The following is a 19,964-nucleotide window of genomic DNA, read 5'->3' as shown; positions in this document are numbered from 1 at the left end:
TTTCAGCTGTAGTTAGTCCCTGTGAGCTCCCCTCTCTACAAGTTTCCCACCTACTCACCTCATCTGTTCAATATCTTTCTCTTGTGTCTTTACTGTATATTATTTTATTTTTTTTATTTTGTCCTACTTACGTAGTAACATAATTTTCCATCTTAATCTTAAAATTACAGCTCAATTGCATGAAGTATGCGAGGCGTGAAAAGTTTTATAGCAGGGTCAGAAATTGCCAAAAATCACAAAAAAAATCAAAATGGTGGACTTCCTGTTGGGTTTGGAGGGGGGGTCCAAGAGACTTTTTTGTGCGTCTTGGGGTGATACACATGTGTGCTAATTTTCATGATCCTGTGTCAAACTGGCCAGCGGGGCTACGCGTTAGGGCAAAAAATACATGGACTTCCTTTGTAAATTTATTTTTTTTTTTTTTTATTTTAGATACTGTATTAATCCCAGAGGGAAATTCTTTACGGCTGCTGCCAAGCAGTGTCATACAACGACTAGCAAGGCGCGCCACAGGCTAGGGTGAAGCATCTTGCCCAAGAACACACAACAGTGACTAGGGAGGAGTTGGGATCGAACCACCAACCTTCCGGTTACTAGACAACCCTGCTATACCACTGCGCCACTGTAATGACGAATGGTCAACTTTGAGGCCACGCCCCCACCACACCGTCAGACTTCTGTTAGAGTTTTGGAATGCGTCTATTACCTAAGGTGTCCTGAGTTGACACAGTGAGTTTTAGCTCAATTGGATGAAGTATGCGAGGCGTGAAAAGTTTTGTAGCAGGGTCACAAATCGCCAAAAATTAACAGAAATTTAAAAATCGTGGACTTCCTGTTGGGTTTGGAGGGGGGGTCCAAGAGACTTTTTTGTGCATCTTGGGGTGATATCTTGGGGCATGTTAAGGCCCCCAAAAATGCGATCTTAGCGGGGGGAAAAAAAATAAAATAAAATATAATAATCCTAAGGGTTTCAATAGGGCTCTTGCACCATTCGGTGCTCGGGCTCTAACTAATACCCCGTTCACACTGTGGAAATCAATCCATATCTGGATATATCCTGATAGTTTTTTCTGAGTGTAAACTCCGCGAATCCGGCTATATTCAGTTTGATTTCAATCCACCTCTCGGAGGTAGATCTAGCCGGATTGGCTCAAATGTGGCTCAGGTCTGAACCAGTTGCAGCTAGCGAATCCGGCTATGACGTGCTACTACCGGTTAGCGACGTGCTACTTCAGGTCCAAGGGGACAGTGAAAACGCATGCAGACACACGGTCCTACCGCGGCCTGAATGGACTCTGTATATTACGAGGCGCCACCTAGCGGTTTGGAGGACCGCAAACAAGATGGATTAAGCTGGATTGAGTGCGGACACGCTTGTGTGATAGCCAGATTTGAAAATAGGTCTGAACGTATCCAGTTTAAAGACTATCCAGATACAATCCTACTCTAGCTGGATTAATTTTCTCCAGTGTGAACGGGGCCTAAAGGAACAGGTCACATAGCTCTCTCTCTCGTCTCCACGCTGTCACGTCATGTTCATAAACTTTATCGAACGTCTCCAAAAGTAAAATATATTATACTACTGAAGTAAAACCACAAGGCATAAATATGTTTAATATTTGAGTCTTATCTTCTGTATTACATTGCTTTTTTTTATTGACGGTATTACAAATAATATCGTCGCTACCTGTATGCCCCGCGGTATATCTTAATACCGCCCATCCCTACATTCCAGTACATGGAGGAGATGTGAATTCTTCCACTTTTTATCCAGTTAGTTTCTGCTTGTTTGTTTTAATTAGAAACTGGCTGATTTTACTTCGTTCAATGTTTTTGTGAACAACAATGATTGTACAAAAATACTGTAGCTAAATAATAGTCGAGAAAATTCTTTTAATGAGTATATTAAGCACAATGGTTTTTTTCTGCTCCATTTTAATTTGTTTGGTAAGGCTCTGTGTTATCCCCAGCACTTTTTTCCTTATCATAAAATGTTTACATATTTCATCGTTAGGTTTTATTTTCACTTGTTGGTAACTTTTCCATCTCTTTTTAAGTATTGCTCTAATATTGTTTGGTCGACATCAACTTGTCAACTGAATTTACATATTAAAAAAGAAAACAACATAACCAGAACATAAACAGAAGGCGTTAGCATGGAGGCTTAGTTCATCTCTTGTCATATCTGAATGGTTAGATTCTTCTTAATGAACTGATGACTTTTGGAACATTGGGCTTATAAGAACATCCATTCATGTTTTTTGGGGCTTTAATTTAAGCTGATCCAGTGGTGTTGATTGGAGAACAATGGTTGCTCTGTAATGACCAGCAGCAGTGACCTTTATACATCGAAAGAATACTTTGTGCCCAGTCAAAGACTGATAGACTACATATGTTCTGGTTTAGATTCAATAAGTATCGTAAAAATAAATGAAGATGATATTTGGTTTCAGTTTTTCATAGTTTACTCAAAGGTTGAATAGAGGGTATATTATTTGTGCGTGTGTGTATACATTAAGTTTTACCTTTTCAGATGTAGAAAGATATAAAGGCAGATTTTTAGAAAATGATGTATAACTGCACTGTAGTAGCAACTCTGTAAGCGATACATCACGTCTCATTTCAACACTGGATTTACTTTGTGTCTTGTTGTCCATGCACATGCACAGCTTCTGATAGCCTGATTGTGGGCAATTGCCACACATCGACACAAACTGTGATCTTATTCTAGTGGCAGTGCTGTTATCTCCCAGCCTTGATCCTTGTGGGTTGCTTATGGAGGCATTGAGGCAGAGAGCAGGTCTGATTTGTGACCAGGCGTCATCACTCGGCCCAGACAATTTATACCATACCTTCCCACAATGCCTCAATCTGACAGGGTGGGCTGGCTGGATGGATGAGCGGTGGGGGTGGGGGTGGATACCAGAGCAGACACTCACCTGAAACAAAGAGGCTTTTCTTTGTAGGCTTTTCTACAGAGTAAATGTGTGAAGTTTTTTTTATTCATTCAGGACAACAGGCCCCTATGGCCTACTTTTGTGCTTCATTAGTTACAGTGTTTCTGCTACGATTATAAGGGGGCTGCAAACAACCACCACCACAAGTAAGGGAGGAAATCAACATGGACAACCCATATCTCTGACAACTGTGAAAAGAAATTTGAGAAAGCCTGGTGTGAAGGGTTGTGTATCTGCAAAAAAAGACTACTAAAACAAGAAAACAAGCTATAAATAGATGAAATCGCACAAAAATTGGACTTATGACTAGAACAGGGGTCGGCAACCTGCGGCTCCGGAGCCGCTTGAGGCTCTTTCATCCCTCTGTTGTGGCTCCCAGGCAGCGAGCTCATTTTCGGAAAAAAATAATAATAATATGAATAAATAATGGCCGTTTAATTTAAATGTATTTTATTTTATCCATTTAGTTTTTTCATAGTAATAGTTGTTTCTTTGGAGATTGAGATGCTCTCGTGACATTAAAATAAAACTTTTCATATTTTGTCAAAATATGCGTCACGGTCGCGTGCTGTACGCAGCACCTGGGACACCGGACAAACGCTTTCATAATTCAGGTTGACTGTAGCCTACGGCATGGAGGAAATTAATGACGGCAAACTGAAATCTGATTCCTTGTTCTGTCAGTCTACCTACCTCAGTCATTGAAGTCAGGGTCTCTAGACTGACTTTTTTTTTCTTAGGTGCACCGCATCACAGTTAACCCAGTTTTTTGTTTGTTTCTTATAAATCACCATATATTTTTGGACGGATCAGGCCTTAACTTCTTCATCTATCTTTAGCTAAATCCACTCTGTTTTCTGACAGACCTAGCAGGTTCGTAGCCAAACCAAAAATGGATCTCCATTCTAGGAAATATGAACAGGCTACACACATATCACATATCTTAAAATGAATTTGGACCATGTTTAATGAACACAACTCATAGTAGTCATACAAATTAGGAGCAAACTAGTCAGAAATCCATACTGAAGATTCGAGTTAATACAGCATTCTTCTTTTACCTAATTCCTTTCTCTCTGTATTTTCTGGCTGTCGCTCCTCACTTATCTCATCTGCCCTGTGTATTAAAAAAATGGTTATAATTATATACTCCTAATATTTATGATTGAGATTTATATTTTGTTTTCTTCAACACACTTCTAATGTACAGTATTCTCTTAATCCTCTCTTCTTCCTCTCCTCTTTTCCTCTCTGCCTCAGTTTCAGTCTCCTTTCTTTTTTAAAGCTGAGCTTCAGCTGATAGAACCTTTTCATTTTGCTAGAGGAGTAAAGACACTTCTAGCCGTTATACTGTATGCAAATATCATACTGGCAGACCACTCCACTATAGTAGATAATAACAGTACTTTCTAAATGGGGGGTTCGTCAGTTAACCATGTATTTTAACTGTATTTTAAAGTTTATCGGCCTTCACACAGGTAAAAAACTACTGTCAGACCTGTTGTTCAATCTATTATCATGCTATGAGAACGCATGTGCCCACCTTTCTGAACATTACCTGCTCATTATTATCACTCATTCATTTATTCACCTTCCCCCACCTCAACTCCATACATTAAAGGCCAGTAGAATGAGTTTGCTCATACAGACCTGTCCTTTTTCATGTTTCCTGAATGACTCACCAAATTGAAATTGAAGTTCTTACTTTAATTTGAGCCTAGTTTAGTTCTAATCTTTAGATTCTGTGTCATCAGGGGAATGGATTATAAAAACATCTGAAGCTGAAGGTTTTGATTTCACTATATGAACTCAACAGTAAGTTGCAGTAATGCAGCATAGAAGAGACAAGGAGGGTTGGAAAGACGTTATCAGTAATGCCGTGCTCAACAGCTGACTTTTGCTGCCTTCTTTTTTTTTCTTTCTTTCTTCTTTTTTTTTTCTTCTATTGTGTGCACGGTCCGCGGGCCGCGTTGAAGACGCAAGCGGGCCGGATGTGGCCCGCGGGCCGTACTTTGCCCAGGTCTGATTTAAACAGATATTTGGGCAAACAGGAAAAGCCGTGAAAATCCCGAATATTAACATAATCCTGCTCCTGTGCTTCAAACCTGTTCACTGTGCTGCAGCAGCGAAACGTCTTCAACCTGTGTCCATACGTCTGTGTGAACACGCACTGCAGTGGGAGGGCCGTATGAGCAGTTCTGCACACACTGTTCTACTGAAGTATGAAAAGTCTGGGCCGAAACTAACTTTGTTCTTGTTCCACCTCGAATCTCGTGGAGTATGTAAGAAGTTTTAGCACACAACAGACATATCTTATGGGTATTTCAATTATTTCGCATTCTGGGTTTCTTTGTCTTGACCAGTTTTGTCCTCTTGATCCTGTTGGTGTGTGTAGAGTCTTTTAAATTCCTTCTACTCCCCCTCCCCACTATAAGTTTAAAAACCCGTCCAGCTGACCTTAGACACAGGTTTAAGGGAGAAATCCCCCCATGTTGCTGCAGGTGGGACTGTAATAATATTGACTCAGGAACTCGGCTTCGTTTTAGTAAGCTCATGTTCATGTGGAGGAGACCGAGGTGACGCACAGCAACTGGAATGTATTTTCATTTTCAAATAGCCATCATCCAAAAAGCTCCTCTCCTCCCTTGTTTTAAATGTAATTTTTTTTTTTGCCAAAATATTCTGAACTATTCTGTATTCTTTGGCGACTTTGGGCTTTAGCTTTGTTGTTTTGCCTGTATTATTATTTACACAGGACTGCACTATGAGTGCAAGAAATACTGCATGTTTAGTAAACAAAGAAAAAAGGTATTTACTAGGCATGGGACGATTCAGGAAAAAAATCTGAACCATTCAATACACGTGTTTAGGACATACACACCAAGTAATGCAGTGAGGCATTTTTTTCTACTGGCACAGGGATGAGTCTTGCCAACTTGGCAACTCTCTCTAAATTTGGTGAAAATCATCAGTGCCGTTAACTAGCATGTCAGCAGTGAGCAAAACAACACAAGCTCTATCTGCTGATGAGGGTGTGCTCACGTGTCTGTGTGTGTATGTACGCGCATCGGGCTGCTGTGTGCACACAGCAGCGGTGAACTGTAAACGTGACCATGCAGAGACAGAAATGACATGCTGCCGTGCAAAAAAACTTAAGGCTATTTAGCTTGTCTAATAAAAGAACAATGTATAGACCTGTTCTATAAAAAAGAAAACCTTAAATGACTTGTGTTAGGATCCTGTGCTATATACAAAAAATATGAAATAAAATTGATTTGACCTTCTAGGGTAAAATTCTTAAATATGGTAAATGTTGGATAATTGAGCTACATATTTTAAGCTGATCTATTGTATTACCAGATTGTTATAAAAGAAAAAACCTGGAACTGAACCGTACACTATGACCTCAGAACCGTGACACAAACTGAACCGTTCCAGCCCTATTATTTACTATTTTCCTTCAGCAGAATTGTGTCTATAAAGACCACAGTGTTGATGTAACTATGAAAATAGGGCAGTTAATATATATATATCAAAAGTTTCGCACATCTCATTTTAGTCTTCAAATAGAAAGAGACGCCACGCTGGAAGTTGGAGTGATTTATACGCTCAGATCTGAAGCTCTGGTTAGTTTCCTTAACACCTGATAACCTCCTGCCAACCACTCCCCCACTTTCTCATACACACCAACACCCAGACTGTGTGTTGGAAAGATTTAGGAAGGCTCCGGAAGTCTTGCTGCTTTTCTAGGGAGAACAGTGACAAGGAGATGTGGAGGGCTGATAAGAGTGAGTGAGGACTGCTGGAGAGTGTAGAGTGTTGAGATACTTACATGATAGCTGCATGTAAAGAAGTGTCCTGGCCAGTCAAATGCTTTTACAAACAATGACTCTCACATACTTGAATATATTTCTTACAGCTTCAGTACACATTGAACAATTGATTAACACTAAAGAGGCAAAAACATGCACCAGAATGTGTAATTGTTAAATTCACTGTTCTTCTTATGTCTGTGAGCTCATGAAAACTCACATAAGAAAAAACAGAAGTCTCTGATTCCTGCAGCTGCTTTTCACTGAACCACTCTTCATTTTCCTGAAATATTTCGCATTCGATCAGATGTGTGCATCATCCATCATTTGATATGACTAGGCCTGTCGCAATAACACATTTTGCTGGGTGATTAATTGCCAAGAGAAATTATTGCGATAATTAGGGGTGGGACGGTTCAGGAAAAAAATATGAACCGTTCGGTACACGTGTTTCGGTTCGGGGCGCGTGTTTTGTTCGGTTCTGGACATGCGCAACAAGTGATGCAGGGAGGCATTTTTACCACAGCATGGAGACGAGTGTTGGCAACTTGGCGTCTCTCTCACTGCATTTGGCAGCTTTCCAAACTTTTTTTTGGCAAAAGCAACTAGTGTCTCTCTCTGGTGACATGAAAGCACGTATCATTCTGCAGTCAGACTACTCTCCTTGACAAGCAGCGACCGTGAGCTCCTCCCGCGCCTCTACGCACTCACAGCCGGTCACTTTTGACAGTAGCTTCATGCAGCAGTTTCAGCTGCAGGCAGAGCAGAGAGACCCGCAGCACTCTGCGTCCAATCGTGAGCAAATATACCACTGGTCCCGTCAATGCTTACAGAGCGGGATATAAATAGCATATTTCAATGGCAAAAAAACCCAAAAAAAAACACGGGCATCAGTACCGTTAGCTTAGCCTAGCCTAGCATAGTGATAGAGTTCAGTCTATCCAACTAGCATGTCATGAGCAACGGTGGGCAAAACAACACACGTTCTCTGTCTGACTGTGGGAGTATGTGTACACATGTGTCTGTGTGTGTTTGTCTCTGCATGTGTCTGCGTGTGTACACGCATCGTGCCTCTGTGCGCAGACAGCAGCGGTGAATTTTAAACAAACGATAATTAAGCTGTTTAGTTTGTTTAAAAGAACAAGGTATAGACCTGTTCTATAGGAAAGTTTATCTTAAATGGCTTGAGCACAGCCTTGAGAGAAAAAGTTCTGCCCAGGCCATAGTGCTATATAGATATTAAAAAAAGAAATTGACTTGCCTTGATATAATGGTAGGGGAAACACTGAATAGGGCTGGGCGATTTTGATTTTGGCTTCCTACGATTATGAAAAAAGATAATCGAGATAAAACAATTATTGTGCTAAACGTCTTGCTCGCGTGTTGCTCTCATTGTCTCCTGTGACATTAAAGCTGTTCCATACTCTGCGAGACAGAGAACTCGCTCCACGGGTGGTAAGAGATAAAAAAAAAAAGTTATTTTCGGCACGGAGGTACCATACTCCGCGAGACGTGTGTGCAGAGCTCCTCATACGGCCCTCCTACACAGCGCACGTCACACTAAGGTTGACAATGCAATTGTATTGTAAATTGTGTGCACAGTCGTGGTTAAGGAGCTATGTGCAGAGTTTGGAGTCCTAAAGAAAGCATCTGTACACTATGACTGGTCCGGTCACAGTAAAGGAATGGCAGATGTCCACATACCAACATTCCAAGATGTGAAAATACTTATATAAAACCTGAAGGAAAAATTGAACACAGTAGATTGTATTGGTTTGTATTATTTGTCATGACAACATACCCACAATTGAATCTATCCCAACTTAATCTATCTATCTATCTATCTATCTATCTATCTATCTATCTATCTATCTATCTATCTATCTATCTATCTATCTATCTATCTATCTATCTATCTATCTATCTATCTATCTAATCTAAAAGTGGAAAATCACATTACAGGCTGATCCAACTTGAGTGGAAATTCAAGTCAGTCAAAATGAGGCTCAGTAGTGTGTGTGGCCTCCAACGCCTGGGCATGCTCCTGATGAGGCAGTGGGTGTTCTCCTGAGGGACCTGCTTCCTGACCTGGATTAATGCATCAGTCATCTCCTGGACAGTCTATGGTGCAATGTGGCGTTGGTGGATGGAACAAGACATGATGTCCCAGATGTGCTGGATTGGATTCAGGTCTGGGAAACGGGCAGGCCAGTCCATAGCATCAATGCCTTCATCATGCAGGAACTGCTGACACACTTCAGCTACATGAGGCCTAGCATTGTCATGCATCAGGGACTGCACCAGCAGATGGTCTCACAATGGGTCTGAGGATCTCATCCCAGTACCTAATGGCAGTCAGGGTACCTCTGGCTAGCACATGGGGGACTGTGCGGCCCATTTATTTTTTCTCATTTGTTAGTGGGTAAAATGTTTTCTGTGCATAGCTTGTAAGAAGGGCATTACTTCCAGTGTTTTTGGTCCTGCTGTCAAAGCTGCTTAAACTTAGTAATTTTGTGTTGATTGTTTTGCAGTTCCGGAAATTTTGGGTTGTTACAAGTGGCTCTGTGGTTTGAGACACTTTTAACTGTAGGTCTGTAGGAGTGTACCAGGATCTGGAGCTGTGGGGGTTGTTGTGCTTTTCCTGAGCCTCTGTAAATTTGTGATTTTAGTAGGGATATGGGGCATTGACCTTGACCATTGAGGTTTATAACAGATTTATGGTTCTGTGGTATATTGTAGGATTTCAAACCATGAGCTAAGACATAAGATAAAGCTGAACTGGACCATGTTCTGGTGGGAAAGTGTTGCAGGATTCAAACTGGTTGTGAATGGACTTTTGCTGTATTGGTTTTTATATGGCTTGAATTTATGTGTTTGTCGGACTCTACCATATACTGGAAGTATGGGGGAGTTTCAACTACACGTGATTGCATTTAGGCTTTCTCAGTAACCGAAAGGTGACAGTGTGTTCATTATCCACTGCTCACTCTGAGCTGGGCTGACCCAAGTGGACTAGTGTCTCCACAGTAACAGTTACTAACGGTTACACAAGCTTGACAACGGCAACCCACATTCCAGCAGTAAATCACAACACACACACACACATTCACATTCCTGACTCCACCCTTGCCTATCGAAACTATGCTCAGTGTTTCCACTCTGCTTCTTTGTGTCTTTACCAAACAGGAAAGGGAGAAAAAGAGACGTGGAGTATATATTTCCTTCACATAAAAAATGAAAACATTGTCATCAGTGTCCTAGCTTTTACTTTTCTCCCCTTTCTTAATGGTATGAGCAAAGTAGAATGTATCTAGTGAACTGTAATTTTTGTTTTAAAACATTCTACTTGCTCTTCTCAACCTCAACATAATTGCAAACTTTGACCTGTAACTTTTTATCCGTTTTGGCTTGTTGGTATAATAGCTAACACCCCCATTATTTATTATCAGAGTAATATCATGTGCTTGCAAGCTCTCGTACGTATAGATCTCAGTTATGATGAAATATGAGGCCAGTTTCCCCTCTGTTGAGCTATTACAACAGAATAGAAATACTTTATTTATCCCAAGCTGGGAAATTTTGCAATTGCTGCAGCAGTATACAGGCAGTCAAGCATACTAAAAATATACCTCTATACCTCTAACATGCACATATGTGTGCCCAGGCCTGCAAGCTGTTTTAGAACAAGGCTACATGTAACATGACTGTGTGTATGGTTAAGACATACACACAGTCATGTTACATGTATGTCCCAGTGTACTCTAAAAAATTGCAAAAAACATATGCATAAATACCCTTTTTACATTTAAATTAGTTTATTATAATTAGTAATATTTATATTTAACTATTCACAAATTTGTGGCAAATGTATTCTGTGTTTGCAATTCACAGTTGCAGAATTGTTAATTCTTATCTCTTTCTGCTTTTTGAAAAGGACCTGGAGTTCCATGGTGTGATGCGGTTCTACTTCCAGGACCGGGTTGCCGGCAACTTCGCCACTAAGTGTATCAGAGTCTCCAGCACAGCGACAACGCAGGATGTCATTGAAACGCTAGCTGAGAAATTTAGGCCAGACATGAGGATGCTGTCCTCTCCAAAATACTCCCTTTATGAGGTCCATGTCAGTGGCGGTGAGTCTCACAGACAGAATCATTTTCACAGGAACTTAGATCAATTTGAATCAACTGACATTTATGTTTAGGATGTATGTAGTCTGTGTAGTTGTAGTTACCTACTACATGCAGGCTGCTTCCAGAGGTCCGTTTTTTGTTGCTAGTAAACATCTACCATATGACATGTCATCTGGTGGACTCTTGAGATACTACTAAAACAACACATTCACATTTTTCATGTGCTCATTGTGCACATTATCGCTTAATGCCAGACTTTCTGGACTCCCTATATGAGCAAAAAGCCACAGCCGAGAATCATGGGAGGAGTTATGCAGTTGTGCCTATCGGGCAGGAACAGCTTGTGGTGCAGTTTATTTTGGATTACATTACAGGAAAGTATGGATAGGGGAATACTGGGCAAAGATTTTCACAATCACCCTAAAACATGTTTTATATTTCTGACAACTTCATATTTTCAGCAGCAAGGTAACAATGTAATGAAGTTGGCTGTCACATGAACTCGTGTGTGTGTGTGTGTGTGTGTGTGTGTGTGTGGGTATGGGTGTGTGGGTATGGGTGTGTCGGTATGGGTTAGAAGAGCGTCAGCTGGACCTGGATGAGAAACCTCTTGTTGTGCAGTTAAACTGGAACAAAGATGACAGAGAAGGTCGCTTCGTCCTGAAGAATGAGAATGACATCCTGCCCAAGGTCAGCTGCTCTTCTCTCTGTATCAGTAGTGATACTTGACTTATCTGATGTAACACACAAATATAATTCTTTAATTATCTTTTCATCTTCTGCTTTAATCATTTATTAATTTAGAAATGAGGTAATAATACACACTGTAGCGCATTTTTCATTGACTCTTCTTCCATTCTGCTAGAAGAGTCAGAGTAACGGGCCTGAAAAGGAGAAGGATGGGGTCATACAGAACTTCAAGAGGACTTTGTCCAAGAAGGAGAAGAAGAAAGAAAAAAAGAGGGAGAAAGAATTTGCCCGGATCCCTGATGGAGACGAGCAGACACTCAGTCGAGAGGACGGGTAAAACACACTCAGTTATCCATCTTACTGCTCTGCCCTCACATCCTCTCAGTCCTTGGAGAGGATTTTTCTGTTTTTGTGATGCCAAGAAAAGCACAGAACACTCCAGAAGAGGAAAGAATAGTCATTTAAACTTTAACCTTTCAGTTCCTTCATTTGTCTTATCCACTGTCATTCCCTCATTAGGGAAAACAGCCGACTGGCTGCTGAGGTTTATAAGGACATGCCGGAGACCAGCTTTACCAGGACAATCTCCAACCCTGAGGTGGTAATGAAGAGGAGACGTCAACAGAAATTGGAGAAACGCATGCAGGAGTTTATGAGCAGTGACGGCAGGCCAGACTCAGGTACTACTAGTGACCTCTTCTCTTTTCAACACATGCAAAGATTATTTAACGAGTCTCTTTTCCTCCACTGTGATCATCCAGTTCTGCATATGCTTAAGTCTCTTTAGTCACAAAGTTTAAAGCAAAAACCAGCCAGAAATTTCACCATAAAGCTCTGAGACTCAAGTATAAATGTTGTGTGCGAGACTATGAAGAAACTGCTGAAGTATTAAACGTTCACAGGAGCTTAATTGGATTCATTATTATGAAACTACTAGAGATGGTTAAACCAACACGACTGTTCACACTAGCTGTCTGTCTGCCCAGGACCATTACTAAAAAAAGAAGAGTTTGGAAAAAAACTAGCTGTCTAGCAAACATCAGTGTCAGAGATATTATTTTGCAGCTATTCCTTGAACAGCTACTTGAGGCTGGCTCCAATCAATCCTTATTTCATCTGAATCCTCTGAACTCTTGGGCAAAAACTAATTGTTTGAAAGTGACAACCAACAGCAATGCATCGCCTCCACGCTTAGTGGAAGGGACTTTTTTTTTTTTTTTACCCTGCCAGCTATATGAGAGTGAATATGTAATGATTATAAAACTGGCTTGGATGTACAGCACTGCATTGGCTTCTGAACAAGTCTGAATGTCTTTGTGTGACTTAAAGATAACCTGATGTGAACCCAGGAGATAATCTGCAGGCTAACCTGACCATCCCAGTTCACTGCTGCTCCAGTGTGGTAGCACTGGTAGCAAGGCAAAATTGAGTTCAGTACTCCAAATCTGCTGGGTGAAGAATTCTTCAGCCATTATAGCCCCCACCTCTACAACATACAGAGAAAAGGGTGTAAATACATGTTTCTTCTTTACTGCCTCTGATCATTCTCCATCATGCCAGCTGGTTCTCTAAACCATATGTGGGAAAGTGCTGTCTTGCTGACATGTTTACGCTCACAAAAACAGGATGAACTAAAAAAATATGCTGACTGGTTTAGAGTGTGTGACTCAGGTATTACCTAATCACTCTGCCAGACAGATGGACCACTGAACCAACTCTAAAAACATCTCAAACCACTGTCCTCGTATGGTTAACACATACACACAGTCTCGCCCAGTGGGTGGGATGGTATGTGGTTAGACAATGACGTTTTCCAAGCAAGAAGTGCTATTTTAAAAAGCACGTTTTATGTAATGCTGAATACTCCCTTGTGGGATTTACATAGGTGATCATTTGACACACCACATGGCTGTCCCCTGGTTGATACATTGTAATAACTTTAAGAACATTACTGTTTCACAAAACACAGTTAAACCTTTTTCCTTTTATGTACAGTACATTTATTCAGTACCCCTGCATCGACATTAGCATCTATTATCAGTTGTTCTTTACCAAGAAGAAGAACTGGTCTAAGTATGTAAATGTTGATGGAAATTACACAGAAAAATACATGTGCTAGACTCTACTAAGTTATTAATCACTGGCGCATGGTATGGTTTATGTTACCACTCATTCTATATATTCTCTTCTGTCTGCAGGGGGCACTTTGAGGATATATGCTGACAGTCTGAAGCCCAACATCCCCTATAAAACCATCCTACTCTCCACAAGAGACACAGCTGACTTTGCCGTGGTAGAGGCACTGGAGAAGTATGGGCTGGAGAAGGAGAACCCTAGAGAGTACTGTATTGCACGGGTAATGGCACTACAAATTTTTTAACCTTATAATTTTTGGATCTTCACCCTGAAACCTCACGCTGAACACTCTAAACTTACTTTCCCACCATTATATACTCCCTTTGCATGCATGTGATGTTCACCAAAGTGATCTTATTTTGAAGGGACTGCTTAGACATACATCCCCTGTCTCCAACAAATGCACCTTTGACCTGCCTTTTTTAATAAACACCTCCATCATCCTTTTGAGAGGCTGATGGAGAGGGAAGCCAAGGTCACGGTCACACACACACACACACCTTAGAACACACACTTAACTCAACTGGCAGATGGATAATGCCGCCCTGGCACAAAGACCTTCAGGAGGAATGCAATTCAACTGCTTTCAGACTGAGTGCTACAGCACCAGTAGATTGTGTGTGTGTGTGTGTGTGTGTGTGTCACTGACTGTGAACTTGGCTGCCCTCATTCTGTCTGCTTAGATGGACTCTGGCTATGGCCAATCTTATGAAATAACTGCTGAACCTACAGCCAATACAGAGGTAAATCCTATCTAGACTGACACACTGTTGACAGTTGCAATTTGCTGACAAGAATAAAGCACAGGGGAGGTCCCATTAGTTTAGTGAGCATGAGAAATAAGCACTGGTATACTAGCTAGGAGGAGCATGTGTGTTAATGTTAAGGGGGGAGGGTAAGTTAACAGATATAAGAGACAAAGAAATTTAGGACAGCCACAGTTGTGTAAATATAATAATCGGGCAGTATAGAGGAACACTGAGAGGAACACTGAAAACAACATAAGTATATTATATTATGAAAAGTAAACCTGTGGCATAACTCCATGACTCACTGTTAACTAGGGAGCTTAAAAACAAGTGTTTTGCATCTGCAAAATCATTCTGTGTTTTTTTAATAATGTGATGTGGTAAGATGGGTTTAGTCAACTCAGAATCTTTCGACCCAAAATCATATAATCTCTTCGTTAACGAGATTCTCAACCATCTGCAGTCCAATCTGCGAACATCTGTGAGAAGCTCATTTTGCTCAGATTGTAAGCAAATTGGATCTTCTTCAACATGCTGTTAACTTCCCTGCCTACCAACGTATCTTTATGGGGTGCTGTGGTAATGACAGAGGAATTACTTGGCTATAAAGACGATGCACCATAAAGCTGAATTTATGCTTTCTGCATTATAAGTGAGTTAGGAAAATTGCCCAGACTTGGACAGAGGAGTAGAATACATGTCAGAATATATGATCCTCTCTGTGTATATTGAAAGTGGACTTGGGGCTGACTTTTTAAGTAGGAACTTGATGCATCCATGATATCTGGAGCAGTCTTGTCATGACATTGAAGCATCTGTAAAATGACTTGTCGCATATCAAACTTTTACCAAATGTATCTTATTTGCAAGTTAATAGCTAATAAGTTATTAGACTTTTTGCTGTCCTGTAATCAATCCACGTCAATCCAAGTCGAAATGTATCTGCGAATTACTTGAATAAAGTGTAATAGTTTTTGTTGTTTTGTGGACTGATATGTTGTCTGTGTTTTTTTACCTGTAGCAGGATGATAAGTCAGGAAAGGAGGTGATTCTGGACGATAGCGAGTGTCCACTGCAGATTTTCAGAGACTGGCCTTCTGACAGAGGTAAAACACACTAACTGCTGTACTTCTTCTTTTCTTGGGTGCTAGCACCCCCTTGTGCCGATGTACAGACTTTACAGCTGATACAGACTAACTGGAGCGTGTGTATGTTGTGTTCAGACAATTAAAAGTAATCTTCATAAAAGGTCAGATGATCAAAAGATAAATGAAAATTTTAAAAAAGTTGTGTTTTTTTAAGTTTGACAGTGCTTGTTACAGAATTTCACTGTTCTTGTGCATCAGGAGCATTAGTGTTTCAGCTGAAGAAGAGGCCTCCTGACTATCAGGGGAGAAAGGGAAGGAAAGTGGATGACAAGGGCCTGAGAGGGAAGGACAGCTCACTGCCACCTGAGAAACTGCCTTATTTGGTGGAGCTGAGCCCAGGTAAAACAACACGCACATGCACACAGCATCACCTCGTCTAGCATTCTATCAGTGACTCTTATAATAGTGCAGCTGCAAGAGCTAAAGTTGCAGAAGAGGCCACTACTGTAATGTAATGTAATTACCTTGGGAGCGAAAACGATCCAAATATATACGTTATGGATCCTTTTCCTGCCTTCAGCCACTGAAATGTTTACTATCGATAGCTCTTATTGCATTTAAAGGTTTGTGAAATGGTATTAAAGGTTTAAAGGTTTGTGAAATGGTATGAGGCTGAGAGGGATCAGATTATGAAGGTGCTACGTGAATGAAGTCCCACAAAGAAGTTTGTTTTTGTTACCTAAAACACTTTACCTGTCAGAAAAAAACAGTTTTAGGTGTTAAGGTATGTTTACATTTCTAGGTTTTAGCCTTAACACTTACTAAAATCACAAGTTTTTCAAAATGCATTGTGGGAAGTAAAAGTACACAAACAAGTTGAAGGACTGTGAATACAAATAAAGGTAAGTTGCAACAACAGAACAACTCCTGGAATGCAGCATAACATCCCAGATTGTGAAATCTTTTCAGGGGACTTGGAGAAAGATACCTCAGCCTTGCTAGCTGTGACATGTCTGTCCCTAACAGCTTGTTTCTCGCAACTGACCCCCCTCTTTTTATTCTTGTCTGTCCTCCTCTCATGCCATTGTTTAGTCGGGCCTGATGATGACCCTAAACACTTCCAAACATCAATTTTGGATTGAACTATAGTGCCGGATTGATATTAGAGGGGCACCAGATGGCCTAATATAACAGGAATATACTAAACATCTGTTCATCCACCATAACATTGTCATGTGGCTGTGTGGGGAAGACAGTCAAGATGGAGAATTTGTGTGGTGGCTGTACTAAAAGATGGGTGCTTGGCTGTGTGTTTGAGTGTCCTTTTTATGACTCACTAAGACACATTTTAGAAACACAGATTATTTTGTAGAAGGTTTAAAGTAAAACAAACCTTTTCCCATTATTGAAGCAAAAAGTTCTAACAAAGTTAATAAAAGTTTACGAAATACTCATAATATTTATTTATTTCATTACTGCTTATATTTGAATCCCTCTGTGTCTAGTCAAAGATTTTATTGGACACCAGTGAACCAATCTGACAGTAGAATTTTTAGGAGGATTTAGTTTCTTCTACTTACAGTCTGTAAAGTAGCTAATACTATAATATATTAATATTTTAGTCATTTTGTGCAATTCATTTAGGATTATATGCACTAAACGGTATCATAAAAATCACAAAATAATTTTGTGTATGTGTGTGAATGCCTTTCATGCAATTAATGGGTTAACAAGGCAATGCTGCATATTTCCTCCTTGATGCATTTTCACCCTCTGCTATGTGTCTGTTTTCTTCCCTACCTTCTAATGGCATGATGTGTGTGTGTGCGTGTGTGTGCGACTGCTTGTGTGTGGGGGCCTGTGCATGTGTCCTCCTACCTCTGTGCCTGCCTGCCTATCTGTCTAGGGCGAGGGAATCACTATGCCTACTACGCCTATCGGCATCACGAAGGTAAACCTCATTGCACCTCCTCTGTGTGTGTTGCCATGGCTCATTTGGGGAGGTGCTGCAACTCCCTCTGACAACCCAGAATGGTGGTCAAACACTTTCCCCCCTGCTAAACATCACTTTCTTCTATAGTTGTCCATTTTATTAGTGTTTTTGTTTTATAAAAGAACATACTTCTAAGAAAAGTAATAAAAATAGACTGTTGACCATCATGTGATGTTCTGTTGTAATCAACTCATATTTCACAAAATGATAATTCATATAAATATTCTCCACAATTTAAAAAAAAAAATGAGCAAGAACTTCTTCACTACTCAGTGCAACTAGAAAGCCATGACATGTAGCCAATATTAGACTGATCTGCAGTCATTCTACAGTTGATGCAAAGTACAGTGGAAGAGCAGAGAGGCTGTAAAATACAAATAGTATGAAAATGTGTTGTACATACGGATTCCAGTTCATGTAATGTTTTTTTCTTTTGGTTTAATTATTGAAGAAAGTATGCCTTTCTGTGTAAGAAAGATTTAGTGTTTACTACTTGTAGCTATTGTTGTGCCGTTTCCTTAGAGGTGCAGACTTAATATTGCAATGAACACTCGGCCTACACTCACTGAAAATGTGTCAGCAGAAAAAACCCACCACCCGGTGTTGAGTTCAGAGGGTTACATTTTCACAATTTTGTACAAGAGCATTACAACTTAAAAGATTTTAGAATTTACATTTAAGTATCAGTTATCAGGTGTCGTCTTCTAATAACACTCACAGGAACAGTAATAATTGTTGTATTAGATGTGTGTTGATGTTAGTTTTAGAAGGCGCTCTGAGGTTTTACTCATCTTTTTCCCAGAACAGCCACTGGTTTATGTCTCTGCCTTCAGCGAGCTAATGTACTGCCTTGCGTTTACTAAACTCTTGCTTACTAATAATCATTAACTGCTCTGCAGATCCACCAGCCACGCACATTTGCCACAGTTTATATCCACTTGTATGACTTTTATTGCTGAAATGACAGATCAATTCATGTATATGACAGTCAGTAAACATGTGAGTGCATCCCAGTCTGATGCTAAGTTGAGTATTTTGTGTGTGTGTACAGACGGGTCTGACTCACGAGACAAACCAAAGCTGTACCGGCTTCAGCACAGCATCACTGAGGTTGGCTCAGACTGCACAGAGGACGGAGCCATTCAGGTACACAGGACACTTAAACTAATGAATGAACATGAATAACACTTGCTCTATTTATACAACAGTTGTTGGACTTTGAATGAGGTTTACATGTACTTCCAGTCTTGAATCTACTGATGTTAGCTGATGTACTTGTTGTTTGTCTTCAGCTGCTAGGTCCAGGGATTCTGCCTCACCACTGCAACCTTATGCACAGTGAAGGTATGGTGACTGTGACACCACACGGCCCAGACGCTGACACTTTTGTCGACGGGCAGCGAGTCACAGAGACGACAGTGCTGCGCTCAGGGTCCACCCTTCAGTTTGGTTCTGCTCACGTCTTCAAGTTTGTGGATCCGATGTTTGACCAAGGAGGAAAGAGAGAGCCGGCCGCCATGATAAGAAGTCGGCACAAGTCAGGGTAAGGCACATGTCAGCCTCTTTTTTCCATTTTACTTCTTTAGCTTGCCTCTATTCCTCCTCCCCATCCTTTATACTGGCAGTGAATAAGAAAAAGGGAGGGGAGAATGAGGTTTGGAGCTGGCAGGCAGAGTTGGAGAAAAAGGAAGAAAGGAGGGGGGAGTCTGGGGTTGAACAGATGGAGGGAATGAGGAAATGAGAGGAGAGGAAGAGCAGAGGTCTAGGGCTATGACAAGCAGACAGGCTGCCCTCTAATCTGATCAACATGGTGCTGGGTGTGGCCTTCTGCTTGCTGTGGTGTCACACAAAAACAAAGAGAGCAGGCAAGATAAGAAGAGAAGGGAGTGTGTGAGAAAGTTAGGGATGAGTGATATTTAATTCAATAGGCCTGAAACAACTTGATGGATGCGGCGAGTGTGTAAGTAACTAACATTGTAACTCAAAATAATTCTGGATTGTCTCATGAACTTTAGTGACTCTGATATGTTTATGGAGGTCTTGAAAAATTTGTTTGTAGTTGCTTAAAGTCAGCTATGTTCGGAGTATTTGAGTCTTCATTTCAGATTTTTCAATTCCAGCCAGAGAGTCCATTAAGTGATTTTTGATTAGCGCCCTCAACTAGGGAGAAAGAATTAAGACAAATCCAGAATAAAATGTTTTATTTTAATTGTCTATATTTACTCCATCGACTCAGTCTTGTGTTGGTAAATTTTTCTTCTGGTTTGGCACTGAATGGTATTATTTGTTCTATATGTAGCTTCACAACAGCATTTAAAGTTAGCAGGCAGTTAGCATTTGAAATGAATTGGAGGGATAAAAGTGTTGACAACATTTTAACTGTAAAGGTTCTGATTTCTTGACCCATCT

At 40.6% G+C, this 19,964-nt stretch overlaps 1 protein-coding gene across 8 annotated transcripts in view; it reads left to right on the top strand.

Annotated features, from left to right (window-relative positions):
* The window catches only part of afdna (afadin, adherens junction formation factor a), an 81,100-nt gene that overhangs the window by 20,019 nt on the left and 41,117 nt on the right, over positions 1 to 19,964 (top strand). For 4 of the 8 annotated variants that reach the window (XM_028396643.1, XM_028396645.1, XM_028396644.1 and 1 more), the window contains exons 2-10: positions 10,704 to 10,899; positions 11,477 to 11,589; positions 11,765 to 11,922; positions 12,109 to 12,269; positions 13,788 to 13,945; positions 15,496 to 15,580; positions 15,821 to 15,961; positions 18,607 to 18,701; positions 18,848 to 19,098. In XM_028396643.1, coding sequence (XP_028252444.1) covers positions 10,704 to 10,899; positions 11,477 to 11,589; positions 11,765 to 11,922; positions 12,109 to 12,269; positions 13,788 to 13,945; positions 15,496 to 15,580; positions 15,821 to 15,961; positions 18,607 to 18,701; positions 18,848 to 19,098 — 1,358 coding nt within the window. The remainder of the gene's footprint in view (positions 1 to 10,703; positions 10,900 to 11,476; positions 11,590 to 11,764; positions 11,923 to 12,108; positions 12,270 to 13,787; positions 13,946 to 15,495; positions 15,581 to 15,820; positions 15,962 to 18,606; positions 18,702 to 18,847; positions 19,099 to 19,964) is intronic. The other 4 variants (XM_028396646.1, XM_028396639.1, XM_028396642.1 and 1 more) reach the window with 3 other exon arrangements.

This window comes from Parambassis ranga, chromosome 24, assembly GCF_900634625.1.
Source record: "Parambassis ranga chromosome 24, fParRan2.1, whole genome shotgun sequence".
NCBI lineage: Eukaryota > Metazoa > Chordata > Actinopteri > Ambassidae > Parambassis > Parambassis ranga.
The sequence above is the reverse complement of the archived record's forward strand: the minus strand, read 5'-3'. Positions and strand labels throughout refer to the sequence as shown.